Raw genomic sequence first — 16,711 nt, 5'->3', positions numbered from 1 at the left:
AACCGCTGCAGTCTCATTGGCCGAAGGCCAAGAGACCCCAGGACCCCTGTGGTTCAGCCGATGTTCTATAAAACTCTCTGCTGCCCCCACCTCATAGCTTTTCCCCTTCGACCTCGGTTGAGTTAGGGAGCACGCAAACGCTCTCTTCGCCCGGACCCCCCCCCGTCCAGGCCACAGAGAATCCAGCTTTTTCCCGTCGACCTCCGTCGAACAGGGAGCACACCACGCTCTCTTCGCTCGGACACCCCCGTCCAGGCCACAGAGAATCCAGCTCTTTCCCGTCGACCTCCGTCGAACAGGGAGCACACCACGCTCTCTTCGCTCGGACACCCCCGTCCAGGCCACAGAAGAACCAGCTTTCCCCCCACGAGGGAGCCCCTCGAACCCTCATCAAACCCTGACAGGTCACGAGCCATTTCGCTGGACGAAACAGCCCGCGATAACGAATCTGCATCAGCATTCGTTCAGTGCTTTCTGCTTCTTTTTATTTTGTGCACAAACCGGCACAGAGGAGCCGACGAAGCCTCGCTCCTCTCCTGACCGATGATTACCGGGAGACCTACGGACCACGTCGTCTCAGCCGAAGTTAAACTGTCCTCCCTGCAGCGAGGACAGATCACGTCTGCGTTTGCTCCAGAGCGAGCTGCGCCACGACAGACCGAAACAGCGCCGCTGCAAAGCCGCGCTGCAAGCAGCCCCCCCCCCCCCTGTCCCCCTTCCCGACGAGGAAGACGGACCATTTTGCCACAAACACTTCCACGTTGCAACGAAGCATCTACAAGTAAGATTCTTGGCATTTGGGCATAGCTTAGCTTAAATTAACGTAAGTTTAATTCAGGCCATTCATTTATATGTTGATATTCCCGTGTTTTTGTGTGTTTAAATTACTGTCGCGTGATATTGAGGTATTACGCAATCATTACGGAGCAGAGAAGTTCCGTTGTATTTGTGTATCAACTATGACTGTTTGCTTGGGATTTATTTGATTTCTTTTCATTCATTGTCTTCCACTCCGGGTGGAAGTTCTCTTTTCATTGACTCGACTCGGTGAGTGAGCTGAGGTGCGTGGTTTATCACGGCATAAGTTACCGGCAGTTCAAAGACGACAGCGGTATATTTATGCATGATAGAACCAGCAAGCAGGCTCCCTACCACATCGCACGCCGAAGCGTGATTCACTTCGAGTTCTTGCTCCTTTTTCTCTTTCCTCCTTTCACGAAACACACACACATACAGCAGCCTAACTGCCATTTTGGTCCGCGTCACTCGACTCCGCCATCTTTGTAGTTTGTAGCTGTAGTTCTTAAGGCCCCTCCCCTTTGGCCAGCGTCACTCGACGCCGCCATCTTTGTAGTCTTTAGCGTAGCTGTAAGACTCCTTCCTGTTCACCCACAGACCCACACACACACATACACACACACACACACACAGACATACACTCTCATCCATTTTATTCATTCTTTAGTTTAGGCATATAAAATTGTATGATAACGTTTGTTGGTTGCAATATTAATTGATTTGATCATTTATTATTTTGATTCAATAAACTCTGTTATACTTTCAGGAGCAGTCGTCTGTGATTACTTGTGCATATGTATTTGATAAGACTGTATGTAGTAGCCTGTGCTCGAACTTAAAACCCTTCACTGTCACTGAATGTATAGTCATACGCAGACTATTGACATTATGAGTGACTACTAATTATGAGACTTAGTTTTATCATTTGGTTATTGGTCCCTGTTCGCAGGGTGGTGCCCCGTTTATATTAATAATCATTAATAATTGTTACATACATCAATAATTCTATTGATGTCAAGAATTCAGTTTCTTAAATGCTGATAACCCAAACACGCTCCTTTAGATCCCAACATGGGAAAAGCAGGATCCAGGGATTATGGAGCCTTTAAGTGTGTCTCCAAACAGCTGCTGGCTCTGTTGCTTTCATTTTGTCCTTACTTTTTGTACATCCTTCAACTTTATGGAAGTGAAATACTTAATTACTGAAGTGCCCCTTTAATAAGTTCTCCCCTTCATTCACGAATGCCTCTCAGTCAGGCCTGTTTGGCTTCGATCCATTTATACACTTTGTGTGCTCTTTTATCCTATTACTGTAAAATGTAATCTGGCATTAATCCTAGAAGAAGAATTAACACCGAGAGGTGTAATTTTGTCTCTCCTCATTGAAATGTGTATCGAGGGTTTTTACTCTGAAGACAAAGAGTAATTTTATGTTTTGACAATAAAACAACAGAAAACATCCGTGACTAATCATCCCTGTGTTGTTGCACTTCAGCCCTCTCCTGCCTGACGCCATCTGTCCCAGAGAACTCCCTCATGAAGGGAAACAACTTCACCTATGGAAGCAAGGTGACTTTCAGGTATCATTTGCATCCCCTACGACACCCATGTTGTCATGACAGGAGGAAATATTCCAAAAGGTGTTTCAGACGTGTCAAGGAAAACACTACAAAGGTTGAGTGGAGTTTGTGCCTCACTCTGTTCTCCTCCTCCTCCTCAGCTGTATGCAGGGCTTCCTGCCTCAGATCCCTTATGAGTTCCAGTGTCTCACGAGTCTGAGGTGGAGCGGCACGCCACCTGACTGTCACCCAGTGACCTGCGGGGGCCCTCCTACTGTCATGAACGCCAACTACAACCTCAACACGGATACTTACCAGTCCACTGTCACGTATACCTGCTTTGAGGGCTACAGGTACGGGTAAATGAATGTCATCTGCACTGTTCTCCGTTCACTGTCCTTTCTGGGGATGTTTGATCAGTTGATTTAATAAATGCTGATTCTATCCATCATTTTAATTTGTTACATGTACAGACCCTGTTAACTCTGATTCAGTTATGTCAGCACAATGCAGTTGCGATGTCCAATGACTGTATAAATGTATATTTTTCATACTGTGTAAGTTTGCAACATGTCATCAATTGCGATTTATTTATTCCACATGTCAGATTCTATACATCGATAAATCAAAGAGTGTGTAAATGAAGTATGGTGTTGCTGCGCAGGCCACAGGGCTCCGCGGAGGTGGTCTGTGAAGCGACGGGGGAGTGGAGCAGGCCCGGGCCCCGCTGTGTGAACCTCCTGTGCAGCGAGCCGCCGGCCCTGAGAGACGCCGTGACCGTCGGAGAGAACTTTGAACTGGGAAACAAGGTGCACTATGTCTGCAAAGAAGGGTAAGTGTGGTTCTACTTGATTTAATGCTGATGTTCAAACTGCAACTTTAACATTCTGTTGTCATGTTATACTGAGCTGTGACTTCTTTCGCTCTCTTTCACAGCTACACTCTGATTGGCCCAGAGACCAGAGAATGTCTGACAAGTGGCCAATGGAGTGACAGCTCTGCCCAGTGTGTCCCCCGCTCCTGTGGCCCCCCGCCCGCCATCGACCACGCCGAACCCTACGAGAGCCATCAGCTGTTTGGAGACACTGCTAACTACTACTGCACCGACGGATACACTGCTGGCAACAACTCCAAGATGGTGTGTAACGCTCGGGGTGTATGGACGCCCCCTGATGGCACGGAGGCCCCTCGCTGCATCGCAAACTTCTGCCTACGTCCACCTGAACTGCCCCATGCCATTTTAGATTCAGTCAACAAACCCAAATATGGCAGCAACACTGAAGTGAGCTATAAATGTGAGGAGGGCTTCATGCTCAACACCACAGCCACACTGAGATGCCTGATGGGAGGAGAGTGGGAGCCTTCGCCGTATGACATCGGCTGTGTGCCGGTGAGGTGCTCCAAGCCTGAGAGCATCGACCGGGGATATGTGAGCGGGACGGACTATAGCTTTGGAGCTGTGGTGGCCTACAGCTGCGATAAAGGCTTCCTGATCCGAGGGGAGAAGAGGAGGACCTGCAAGGCCAATGGAGAGTGGGGAGGAGCTTTGCCTACCTGTGTACCTGTTTCCTGCTCTCCGCCTCCTTCGCTCAGGAACGGATACATCCAGGTTTGCCACATATTGCTTATGAACTCAAATAACTGTTTCAGGAACCTTTCTAGAAATGATTGGGAAGTTACAGACCTGTAAAATAGAGTGTTGATCCAGTAAGAAACACACCGTTTCCTCATGAGAGAATATGTTTCGTGATATATCCCTTTTAATTTCCCCCACAGGGCCGAGGTCGATTCACCTTCAACAGCAAGATGACATACGCCTGTAACGCAGGATACAGACTGATCGGTCATCCAGATCGAGTTTGCCAAGCCAACCGGCAGTGGTCCAACAACGACCCACCTGCCTGTGTCCTTCTGACCTGTGAGCCTCCTCCCAACATCGTCCATGGACATTACAGGGGGTCTGATTTCCAGGTGGGCCGAAAAGTGCAGTACGTCTGCGATGAGGGTTACGAGCTGGCCGGGGATGCCACCTGGACCTGTCTGAAGTACGGAAGGTGGGATAAGTCGAGGCATCCTCGCTGCTCACCGGTGCAGTGTCCGGAGCCGCCGCTGGAGGAGAACCACCTGGTGCTGAAGGGCCTGGACTCTGACTCTGGAACGGTGGAATTATCCTGCGAGGACGGCTACGTCCTGGAGGGGGCCCGGATCCTCCGCTGCACCCCGTCCCAGGAGTGGAACGACACCTTTCCAGTGTGCAAGCAGGTGTTTTGCGGCCCACTGCCTGAAGTGTCGTTTGGTGGGCCTTCCTCGTCCTCGTCTCCGTTCCCTTTCAGCTCCGTGGTGAGCTACACATGCATGGATGGCTTTACGATAAGAAAAGAAGACTCTGTGTCGTGTCTGGCCAGCGGGCAGTGGAGCAGTCCTTACCCAGAGTGTATCCCTGTTGAATGCCCGCAGCCTGTGGAGATTTCTAACGGCATCGTTGATGTCCAGGGTCTGATGTACCTCAGCAAAGCACTGTACGGCTGTAAGACTGGATATAATTTAGTGGGCAACTCCACCGTCCTCTGTGGAGAGACGGGACTCTGGATTGGAGGGGTGCCTTCCTGCCGCCCAATTGAATGCTCAATCCCGAAACAAACAGCCAATGGAAAAGTAACATATACAAAACTCCAGTTTGGTCACAGTGCCACCTACTCCTGCCGTCGTGGTTATCGTCTTCAAGGCCCAGAGACTCTGAAGTGCCTGGCCAGTGGGGAGTGGGACATTAACCCACCTGCTTGCGTGCAGATTTCCTGCACCCCACCCCAACCCATCGAAAGCGGATTCGTCGAGGGCCAGGATCACAGTTTTGGTGTCACCATTTTCTACAGCTGCTTTCCTGGCTTCCAGCTAGTAGGCCTGGAACACTTGACCTGTGAGGAGTTCGGCTGGTCGAGCTCTGTTCCCGTCTGCGTGCCCTCGGACTGCGGCTTGCCTCCTCACATTGACTTTGGGGAATATGTTCGGGCGACGCGGCTGGCAGGAAGCTCTGACGCTGCTTCTAAAGACACTGGAACTTCACCCATGGACTTGAGCTTCCTTCATGGGACGTTTATCGAGTACCGGTGCCACAAAGGCTACGACATCACGAGCCCCACCAGGTTAGTGTGTCAGGAGGACGGCGGCTGGAATGGGACAGCCCCGTCCTGCGTCCCCGCGGAGTGTGAAACGCCACCCGGTCCAGAGCACGGCTGGGTGAATGTGACCGACACCTCCTTCGGCAGTACGGTCACGTACACTTGTGAGGACGGATACGAGCTGGAGGGGGAGCCTGTGAGGCAGTGCGTATCAGGACGACTGTGGACGAATGACGCTCCAGTGTGTCGGCCTGTCTCCTGTGGCGACCCAGGCGCTGTCGCTAACGCCACAGCTCTCGGCGGTGCTTTTGTGTATCCTGAGGTCTTGCACTATGAGTGTAGTCCTGGATTTGTCCTAAAGGGCAGTGACACTCTTGCCTGCCGGGCAGATGGGAAGTGGAATGGACAGAAGCCTTGGTGTGAGCCAGTATCTTGTGGTCCCCCTCAAGTCCCCATTGATATTACTGTTAAAGGAGAGAAATACAGCTATAACAATGAGATAGAACTGAGCTGTCAGCCCGGTTTCCTGTTACAGGGGAAATCTATCAGCGTTTGTCAGGCTGATGGCACCTGGAGCCACGGCTCTCCCACCTGTGTCCCTGCCCACTGTGGCAAACCCTCACCAATACCCAATGGGCGTGTTTTGGGGTCAGAGTTCGGCGTCAACAGCAAGGTGAGCTATGAATGTGATGAGGGATACGCACTCAACGGAGATCCAACGCACATATGTCAGTCAGATGGCCTTTGGGACAAACCTGCCCCTCGCTGTGACATCATAAGCTGCGATCCACCCGAGGACATCAGTCACGGCTTCCTGAACGGCTCCAGCTTCAACTACGATGACGTGGTGGAGTACGTCTGCTTCGACGGCTACGAGGTCGTCGAGGATCCCATCCTGCGGTGCTCCGCTCAAGGCTTCTGGGCGGGCGCGGTGCCTCAGTGTCGGCCGTGCGTCTGTGCGCTCCCAGTGGTGAAATTCGGCCTGGTTGTCGGTCGCGACCGCGCCTGCGGCGACCGAGTTCACTTCCAGTGTGACGACGGCTACAAGCTGCTGGGTCCCTCTCAGGCGGTGTGCGAGAAGGGAGGGGTGTGGAGCCCCGGCATGCCGGTGTGTAGCCGGGGGAGGTGCAGTGTCGCCCCGCCTGCAGTCCCGAATGCTGTCCTGCAGGGCGGCAGTGCCACCTTCACAGACACAGTTGTATACAGGTGTCGGCCCGGCTACCAGCCAAGGGGGTATCCAAACCTCTCCTGTGGAAGAGACGGCAGGTGGGGGGAACCCAGAATCAGTTGTAAGCCTATGAGCTGTGGGGAACCTCCAACTGTGGCCCACGCTCAGGTGATAGGAGACACCTTCACCTTCCCAAACCAGATCAAATACAGGTAAACACTGCAACTCTTACTCTCATTTGTGTTAAAACATTTATTTTTCTGCCGTTTCTGATGGGCCTTAGCCACCACAGTGCCTGTGCAAACAGAAGTCCAGTAGGTTTGTGGGATCAGATGAAACTATAGCCCCCTCTTCTCACGTTCTCTCTCGCTCTCCAGGTGTGAGGATGGGTATAATTTAGCAACGCAGACGGGCTCTCTTTCCTGCCAGAGTGACGGCACCTGGTCCAGGCACAGCGTTCGGTGCAGCCCGAGCCCCTGCCTGCTCCCCACCAACTTCTCCATCCCCAATCTGGTGATCACCGGGAAGGAGCTCACCCCTGTCAAGGGAACCGTCACCCTCTCCTGCCTTCCTGGTCTCCACCTGCAGGGGTCAGCACTAGCTGAGTGTCAGGTAGGTCAACTATTAGTCCAGGTTTCTTCAATTCTTCATATTGTGTGTGTGTGTGACTTCCTCATTGAGTAATGGTTAACAAGATGTTCTTGGCCACTTCATGTGCATGCAAACGAATAGTTGTGACCTGATTTTTCCAAATAACTGACAATTAAACTCTTAGAGATCTAGAAAAATGCAGAAGTGTTTCAGTCAGTTTGCTGTAATAGACTGTGAAGAAGTCGTTGAAAGAAGTAGCCATTATAAGTCTGCACATCTCATCTCTTGTCCACTAAATGTGTCAATTAGAAAGCATAAATAATGTAGTACTGTCCTGTCTGTTGTATTGTGCGGTCAGCTGGGTGGAGGCTGGGCTCCAAGCGTCTCCTCAGTTTCCTGCAAGGTGGTGGTTTGTGAGAGGCCCCCTCCTCTTCTTCACGGTGTCGCCGAGGGGGACAACTATAACTATGGAGACTTTGTCATGTACTCATGCCTGCCCGGCTTTGACATGAAGGTAAGGCTCATCAGGCCAAGTTTCCTGTTGTAGAGATTTAGTTGTTCAGCAGCTGAGATTAGAAAACATTTAGGAATTACCGCACCTAAAAACAAACGCAGAGAACACAACGTCAATACAACTGTGAAACTGTGAGTGTAAAACAGAGGGCTTCCTCTCCTTTCCTGCACTGTGCTTTTAAACAGGCTGAGCTAATGTCTGACCATCAGATTACAGAAAGTCACGTGACTCTTTCCTCAGAAGTCAACAGCAGTGTACAGTAACAGAGCGAACAGAAGGCGCTGAGTCACTCTGTTCCCGATCCACTGACATGCTCGCCTCTGCAATTTGAATGTTCACCACAATGAGCACCTTTCATTACACTGGTGACACACACACAGAGGGCAAACTGCCCACTTTCATAGCAGTTAGATGATTTCGTAAAAATAAGAAGGTTAATTATTTCAGTCCATTGTGAAAAAAATCTATTTCATGGATCAGGTTTCCTGCTGTTTCTACACATCAATATTTCTGGACTTTGCTGTGTGTAGGTTCACTACTTTTCTTGTATCGTTACTCGTTGTTCTTCTTGTCACAGGGAGACTCTATCCAGACCTGCCAGGGAGACAGGACATGGAGCGGCACCCAGCCAGTGTGTGTCGGTAGGTTTGTTTACACAGGAGGGACAGGCGGCGATATTTAATCCAACGGATCCTTTTCCCAGCAGCCATTATTGACATGTCATAGCAGGATAAACACAAGTGTAATTGATCAAATTACTTATGGTTCCATTATATTTGGTGTGTCACAGCCACTCCAGTGAGCCAGTATGCACAATGCCTTGCCCAACCTGAATACAGCAGGGCCATAAATACAGTTGTCTATTACCCTGGTTTACCCTGAATAACATGTCAAAATGGCTGCGTTGAAAAGGGATATTGTTGTAATGCCTCTACAGTAAAGCTGGAACACACACGTCAAGAGTTAAACCACAACGCCCCATCCTGTTCATCCTGCTCCATATTAATGTTGTGCAACCTGTTCACACACGAATCAACACATTCATGCTCGTCTGTTGTCTCCTCAGCACAATCCTGTGGGCCTCCTCCCGCAGTACAACATGCACAGGTCCACACGACAGGACAGACTTACCTAAACAATGCCATTTACGCATGTATTACCGGCCTGCAGCTGGTCGGCCCCGAAACTCTCATCTGTCTAGCCAACGGCACGTGGAGCCTGCCGGCACCCACGTGTGAAGGTGTGGAAAAATGTCCAGGAAGCAATGAAATAAAAAGTTGATGTGTTGATGGCTCTTGCCTGCGTACTGTTTCTTTCTGAATCAGGATTTTTTTAACCTCCATCATTTCCTCTCATGTCAGCGGTCAAAGGCTGCGACAGCCCGAAACAGATGCAGTACGGTAAAGTGCAGGAGCACAACCTGAACACGGGGCGCGCTGTGCAGTTCCAGTGTGATAAAGGCTACAACCTGGTGGGAGATTCTCTGGTGGTGTGTATGGGGGGCAACACCTGGAGCTCCAGCTTCCCCACCTGCCAACGTGAGGAACGCACACAGAAACACTGACGGGCAGTTTGTTAGACTTCCTGTTGTGTTTTCTCTTCCTTCTTTACAGCTTGTCAACACATTCACTGTTGTAACAAAGGGAATGGTTGCAACACACACACAGTTTCATGACCTGATTGTGGGAGGAAATGTGCAAAAACGGAAACTTTCAGTTTCCGTTTGCAACATTTACATGCTGCAAAGAAGTTTGTTGTAAAATAACTTAATACATAACCCCCCCCCCCCTAAACTTCCTTATACTGTCTCACATCCAAACCTCTGTTATTGCCAGTACCCCGGCATGTTGGCCATATTAGCTATTAAATATTTACACTTTATTATTACGAACAGATACAGTGTGTCTGTATCTCTTAATCAATAATCCCACGTTGTTGTTCCTTACAGCTAAGTCCTGCCCGGCTCCTCCGGGCTGGAGGGAGGTCGGTAGCAGATTTGGGTCCCAGCAGGAATTTCCCGTGGGACAGTCGGTCCGTGTTACTTGTCCCAAAGGTCAGCAGATCAAAGGCAGCGGCACCGTCACCTGCAGGCCTGACCGGACCTGGAGCCCCATCAGCTCCGTGTGTGAAAGTAGGTTCTTTCTCTGAAGGTCGAAAATACTGTTTGTCCTCTTTGGGAAAGCTTCACTGTTGATTCATAACTGCAAATAAACCGTATCACTTTATTTTTTCAAATATCACGTTTGGCCTCAAAAGAGCAATACTTTTTGTTTTGTTTTTTCTTGCTCAGTGTGAGATCCAGGTCATAAGATTTAGTTCATGTTTGGGGAAATCAATCAAGTAAAGATGTGGATATGTACTCAAACTAGCAAATCATGTCCTAATCCAGGAGTGAATCAAGTAGAAAGTGTGTATTTGATACTTCGCACCTCTGCACGCTCCCCTCGTCTTGTTTCGAACGCTTCTCTACACTTGCATGGCTGTCGGCTCAAACCTACCTAACAGCTGAAGCGTCATTTCTATTTGTCGTTGTCTGTCTCTCGCTGAGCTTTCATCACAACAAACGGGGCTGCATCAAACACTGCGTCGGCGTCCTGTCTGCCGGGCTAATTGGGGGCACCTCTGCAACTGCTATGGCAACCTTTGTCAGATAATCCTCTGATCTTTCTTGCGTCCAGTTGCCCTGAATATGCAGCACAATTGTGCTCACGTTGCTGTGGCTCATTGTTTGTATTTGCATGGTGTTTATTCTCTGATATGCATGTTCCCTCGAATCCCTTTCGTCCTTTTTAGTCCCTTTTTTGTGGTTTTTAAGAGGTAGTCCACCGACTGTCACGCAACTGAAGTGTCTGGCATATTTGGATATTTTGCATGAATGAGGGACACGGGGAACGCAGCTTGATTTCATCCAATGGACACAGATTTCTTACTCTGCAGTGCACAATTTCATATTCAATATGTTTTCATTGCTACAGAAGGGGTAGACAAAATATCAGTAACACCTTACAATACAATATAGAAGTCCCACAAACACACAGATTCCTGGAAACTCATATTACATATTATATTAATATATCATATTCATCAACACGTCTGACCGGCTCAAGATAGGATTAGCATAAGAAGCTGCTCTTGTTCTGTACTGTAAGGTGTTGCTTTTATTTTGTCCACTCCCTGTGGACAATCTTCCTCTCTGCTCAAACTGAATATGTTTAAGTCAAAACGCTCAGTAAAGTAGCAGCATGTTGAGGCAGACAGAAAACGTGTAGTGAGTAACCCGTGGGTCGTTCCATCCGGTACAGGGGTGTCCTGTGGCCCCCCCCTCCACGTGGCCAATGGGGTGGTGCGGGGGGCGGTGTTCCAGTTTGGGGACGTGGCGGCGTACTCGTGTTTTGGCGGCTACGCCATGGAGGGCGTTGGAAGGAGCAGGTGTCTGGAGAACGGCACCTGGACGCCGCCTCCCACATGCAGAGGTAGAGAGACAAACTCCTCTGTGTTCCACAGAAGGGACACTCCCCTTTCCCAGGACACTTCCTGCTTCCTCTGACTGTCATGACCTCATGCTGCTTATTGGCTTTTCAACTCCTCTCTGGACTGCTGCTCAACAGATACAGTTTTTCTCTGGATGGTATTAACATCTCTGTGCCTGCTCTGTCTGTCCTCTATACTCCTACTGGTTTTAGTCGCCAAGAAATCTGGCCACGGGTTCTTTGTGCTTTTCCCTCATCATTGGGAAAGGATACGTTTCAAACGGTCAACCTAAAAAGGCAGCTTCACCACAGAGCCTCTTCCCTCTGGCTGTACCATGACTGATGCCTCTTCCTGTGTCGTCATATATCAGTACTTTACACAACCAGCCCCGTTCAAGGAAGACAAAAAGCATCGACAATAGAGTCTGGTTGTAATTTTTCTCGGCGATACAAAACACATCATCTGTCTTACAATAAGCTCAGTCGATCAGAATGCAGTGCAGGTTTAAGATATGTTGTGTGGATCAGACAGACATATTCTGTTCCACAATCAGCACAAGCGCCACATGCAAAACTACGAAGTGAAGGCTGTGTAAAGACCAAAATGTAAGAAAAGGAGCTGTAATTTGAACAGGAAACAAATGTGACCGGTTGAGACTGACCTGTCTGTGGTTAATACAAGAAGTTGACTCTCCCTCTGGCCATCGTCATTGTTTAAAATCTCTGCAATACGTGGTTTAGGTAGAGGTCCAGGCGAAGCTTTCCTCAACAGCTGCTGAGTTAATGTTCCGGACGCTCGCGCACACACACACACACACACACACACACACGCAGTGGGTTTCTGATGACGTCTTTGTTATGTTTGGCTGAGGAGTTTAATCAGCTGTTCGTGAACGCTCCCTTTGCTCTGGTGCATGAAGTTGTTGTTGAAACTGTTGAGTCCTCTTATTAGCAGGAAGGGTTTAAATATTGAAGTTTTTCTACTGTGTGTGTGTGTGAAGTATAAAAATGTGACTTTTTCTACATATAGAATATACGTTTTGTGCGTGTCCTCTCCCTCAGCGGTGTGTTGGTTGCGCTGCCAGAACGGAGGTGTGTGTCAGCGGCCCAACACTTGCTCCTGCCCCGAGGGCTGGATGGGCCGACTGTGTGAGGAGCGTAAGTGTCCTTAAGTCACACACTCACTCAGCAGGTTCTGGTGGTCTGGTGACCTTAAATTACGCCCCGTTTACGAGCCTCCTCTTCCCTCTTCAATGACAGCTATCTGCATCCTGCCGTGCCTGAACGGAGGCCGCTGCGTGGCACCGTACCAGTGCGAGTGTCCCACCGGGTGGAGCGGCACACGCTGTCACAGTGGTGAGTTCCCGTGCGTGTCGGTGATGGTTTCACTCGTTTAGGCCGATATGTCCCGAGGGAATGTAGCATCAACAGCTGCATATTTCCTTCTTCCAGGCACTTCATGAGCAGAACCTCGTGGGTACGGGGATGCTGACTGTGCTGTGTTTTGTGTCCACAGCTGTGTGTTCATCACCTTGTCTGAACGGAGGCCGATGCATCAGGCCCAACAGATGTCACTGCAGTCCCGGGTGGAGCGGACACGACTGCTCCAGGTGATTAGAGACGAACAAACAAAAGTTCTTTGATTACATTTATTAAAAGGCACAAGGAAACTGTTATTGGATTGTGTATTTCTTTCAAGGAAATCGGGGACTTATTTTGTCTCTGACATTTTTAGCTGGAGGCTTCCATCTTGCAGAATCTTCCCTCTGCTCTCTTTTGTACACTAAACAAATGAGCTTTACAGGACGTCCCATGAGTCATCCAACAACCACCCAGCCCTTTATGGGTACATGCAAATAAAAACAGGTTTCCTTTTGTCAATGTTGAACTTCTTAGGAAAGGACACAGAAACACGCAAAAATTAGATGGAGCGTGTGAACTTTCCAAACCCAGGGTAGGACTCAACTTGGATAGATACTAGTGTGCATGTTAGAGCATTCTGGGTAATCAGTAATGAGTCAGCTTTACTTGCAAAACGAGCATATTTGAGAACGGAAAAAAAAACCTGTGATCTTAACTGTTGAGTAATAAAGGTAGTGGACAGTATAGAGTTTTGAATCTGTAGCACAAACAAGACTCTTTAGTAATAGTTTAATTGAGTTCTTAGTTTTATTTAGTCAGACTAAGCCTGAATACTGTTTCTTCTCTGCAGGAAAAGGAAATCGGGATACTATCACTTCTGAAGGCTCCGTGTGAATCGTCTCATGAAGGGACTTCTTGTATAGTTCAGTGACGCACTTGTAAACCATTCATTCTCATCTCCGCAGAAGGCAACGCAAGAACCATTGTAAAATAAAGCTGTATTTTTTCATAGAGACTCGACAGTATTAAACATATGCTGCTATATACTTGTACGATGTGTAAAAACTATTGATGTGATTGTCCCGATGTATGTGTGTAAACTATTCTCACATTTTTATTAAAGCATAAAATACCAGTTACCGCTCTTCCTTTAAATATCAGAGTAGTGTTTTAAAATGTGAATAAGGAGAGGACACAGTTCCAGTAACTCATCTTCATTTATTCAATCCACCTTGAATATGAGGGAGTCAGGCGCAAAGCCAATCACTCATACAAAAATATTATTAAAAGTAGTCATCGGGTTTTAATCCTGATTTCAGCCAGTCACGACGCACACTGAACAGGACGATGAGTGGAAGTAATGATCGTAGCCTGTGTGGAATAGGAGATGTGATGGTTACACGACGAGTAACTGGAGTTTCTTATCAGTGTACAGAGGGAGGCGGTGGTGTTGATACGATGAGGGACAGTGGATTGGTCGGTGGGATTTTATGGTCTCAAAGCCTCCAGTTTTGCAAGCAGCATCTCCTGGTTAGCGCCGGAGAACTCGTCCACCTGAAAGACAACGCAGACCGGAGAGTTAAAGGCGGCATGAAGAAAGTGGAGCAGATGTTCCCTTCAGGAGTCGACACCAAGACACCGCACAGTGACCAGCATCTTTGTTGTTGCTCAGTGTCTGCTGGAGCGTGTGGTTGAGCAACAGTTTACAGCTCTGCTGTCTATTGTCACGCTTACCTTCTTTCCTTTTAGGTAAAACTGGAAAGTGGGCATGCTGGAGACCTGGCAGTGTTTACTGAGTTCCTGAAAAAGAGCAAAAAAAAAACCAGTAAGATGGATGGGCGGAGTCAGAAACACTCCTGATATGACTTTGTTCATGTTTGAGCACGGACAGAATAACGTTGCACTTCGGTCACATGAGCCGGCTGAAGACTCAACCAGTAGAAAGGACTTATTTAATCCTTCTCTCACAAACACACACACACACACAACACCAGACATTCCTTTAAGACTCCCAAAAGATGGTTTGTTGATAATTTGGACATGCGAGGGTCTTTGTGCTTCAGACTCAAAACACACTTACATCAGCTTCATCCACGTCCACCTTCATGAAAACCACGTTCTTGTTCTCAGGTTTTAACACCAGCGCCTGAAAGAGTCGATCAACGAGCATTAATGATACAAATATACGTGCCTGCTGCCATGTGATCGAGAAAGCGTGTACTGATGCATTTCACAAAGGCTGAAAACAACAAACATGATATTTTCCAACCATTCAACTATGGGTTTAACAACACCCGAATGGCCAAATTGTACACTTACATCGAATTTAGGGCCAATCATTTTACAAGGGCCACACCAGGTGGCTGTGAAGTCCACCACAACCAGCTTGTCTCCAGCATCCTTTAGCAGCTGCTGGAACTCAGCCTACGGAAAATGAAACAACAAACAAGACATGATCAAGCTGTGATGCATTAACTAATCTGAAGTCGGATATAGTCACTGCAAAACCAACATTTCAGTCATATCTGAAAGCTTTCACTTTCAGTATGTGCAATTTAGACACACACCATGGCCTTTAACACCAGAGGTAGAATTGTGATTGTTTTAAGATGACTTTATTAGGGTGCTAGACAGTTTCCATTTAGATCTAGCAATCAGCTACGTTTAAAGACAATGCAGGCCCAAAATCACGGTCCTATATAAAGCCACGACTGTGCGCCACATCTTTTAGAGGTAAACTACGTAATTATAGTTTTAGAACAGTTACGTACGTAAACTGACGCACACCAACTGAATATGGCCTACTTTTTTTTTTTTTTAATGTTTTAATGCAATGAATGTTCTAAATTGTTTTTAAATCTCCTTTTCTTTTGCCTTATGTTTTGATGCTTTTAATAGTTTTATGTGAAGCACTTTGAATTACCTTGTTGAAATGTGCTATACAAATAAACTTGCCTTGCCTTACTGTGGATGGCACGCGGTCAAACCAGCTTTGCCAGGGCAGCGTAACACTGGTGGTTTGTGGGTAAAATTCCTCAGTAACACACCCGTGGTGGTTTGTGGGTAATAGGCGCTGGTGTTACACACCCGTGTGGTGGAAGACAGCAGGTTTCATGCTGAATCACCCAATCGCGTAGCATTCCGGTGAAAATCGGAGCCTACTGCGTTACTCTGGGTATTAAGTCATATTTATCAAACTCTCCACAAACTATACATGCTTGAAAAATAGAAAATAAACTCCTAATGTAGAGAACGTGTCATGCGGACACGCGCGCAGCTGCCCGGTGTAGTCAGTGGAAGCGAAGAATCGACCGCTAGTGGAAAACATCATAAACGTCTGACAATGGCGGCTTTCAACAACGGTCACCGGTAAACGCTGCAGAATGAACAACATACAACTTACCACATCGTTCGGGTGTAGAATAGTGTTGGCCATTTTGTGAGCGTATCTCGAGGTGAACAAACAGTAATCAAGCTTGTGAATGACTTGAAGTGGACGACACGCCGCGTTTTATATGGCAACTGCATCAAGCTACTCAACCTCAGTCCGAACCACAGCGGAAATCAGTGTACTTTAAAAAATAAAAGCTGTTGTAATTGTTACGCCAATGGGTTGATGCTGTGGCTGTGAAATGCGCTTTAATTGCATTTTTATTTCGTACAGATTCCACAATTAATATATTTGTTTCGTTACTGTATTATGCATTGAAAATTGTTTTCTAATAAAGACCTTTATTCTGAAGGTTGTCAGTACCGTAATATTTTTCGGTTTTGACGGGGTTTTTCCATCCAGCAACCCAAATAGATGGTGCGTGCATTTAATCATGTTAAATGTTGTCTCTTGGTGAATTTATTTGTCATTTTATTAGTTTTCTGATCGTTTGGATGAACATCCGTTAGAGAACACGCTGACTTTACACATGGCGATGATTACTTGTATTTTAATAACCAATTAGGCCTACATCATCTTCTATGACACTTTGTTCTGTTTATTTATGTATTCACTAAAATATTATTTCGATACTTAGAGAAAAAAGTAAATTCAAGTCACAATGACTTGACAAATTCTTGGTTTACCGCAAACGACTGAGTCTGCGCAGCTCAATTCCCGTGTAGTATTACACATCAAC

The 16,711-nt window shown here is 47.6% G+C and overlaps 2 protein-coding genes across 2 annotated transcripts in view; one reads left to right on the top strand and one right to left on the bottom strand.

Annotated features, from left to right (window-relative positions):
* Positions 1 to 13,716, top strand: part of svep1 (sushi, von Willebrand factor type A, EGF and pentraxin domain containing 1) — a 76,758-nt gene extending 63,042 nt beyond the window's left edge. Inside the window, exons 34-49 of the mRNA XM_079295479.1 lie at positions 2,294 to 2,378; positions 2,519 to 2,710; positions 3,022 to 3,189; positions 3,294 to 3,966; positions 4,134 to 6,856; positions 7,022 to 7,256; positions 7,594 to 7,749; positions 8,327 to 8,390; positions 8,816 to 8,989; positions 9,111 to 9,287; positions 9,698 to 9,880; positions 11,052 to 11,222; positions 12,282 to 12,377; positions 12,480 to 12,575; positions 12,736 to 12,829; positions 13,432 to 13,716. Of these exons, the coding sequence (XP_079151605.1) occupies positions 2,294 to 2,378; positions 2,519 to 2,710; positions 3,022 to 3,189; positions 3,294 to 3,966; positions 4,134 to 6,856; positions 7,022 to 7,256; positions 7,594 to 7,749; positions 8,327 to 8,390; positions 8,816 to 8,989; positions 9,111 to 9,287; positions 9,698 to 9,880; positions 11,052 to 11,222; positions 12,282 to 12,377; positions 12,480 to 12,575; positions 12,736 to 12,829; positions 13,432 to 13,462 (5,318 nt within the window). The 3' untranslated portion in view covers positions 13,463 to 13,716. The remainder of the gene's footprint in view (positions 1 to 2,293; positions 2,379 to 2,518; positions 2,711 to 3,021; positions 3,190 to 3,293; positions 3,967 to 4,133; positions 6,857 to 7,021; positions 7,257 to 7,593; positions 7,750 to 8,326; positions 8,391 to 8,815; positions 8,990 to 9,110; positions 9,288 to 9,697; positions 9,881 to 11,051; positions 11,223 to 12,281; positions 12,378 to 12,479; positions 12,576 to 12,735; positions 12,830 to 13,431) is intronic.
* A 63-nt stretch (positions 13,717 to 13,779) lies between these two features.
* Positions 13,780 to 16,118, bottom strand: txnb (thioredoxin b). The gene is made up of 5 exons (XM_079295567.1): positions 15,985 to 16,118; positions 14,901 to 15,005; positions 14,662 to 14,727; positions 14,316 to 14,381; positions 13,780 to 14,135 (listed from the first exon to the last, which is right to left on the bottom strand). Exons 1-5 carry the CDS (start codon positions 16,015 to 16,017, stop codon positions 14,070 to 14,072), a joined length of 336 nt encoding a protein of 111 aa, XP_079151693.1. The 5' UTR covers positions 16,018 to 16,118; the 3' UTR covers positions 13,780 to 14,069.
* Between the last annotated feature and the right edge of the window lie 593 nt (positions 16,119 to 16,711).

This window comes from Melanostigma gelatinosum (assembly GCF_949748355.1).
Source record: "Melanostigma gelatinosum genome assembly, chromosome: 23".
Classification (NCBI taxonomy): domain Eukaryota; kingdom Metazoa; phylum Chordata; class Actinopteri; order Perciformes; family Zoarcidae; genus Melanostigma; species Melanostigma gelatinosum.
The sequence above is the reverse complement of the archived record's forward strand: the minus strand, read 5'-3'. Positions and strand labels throughout refer to the sequence as shown.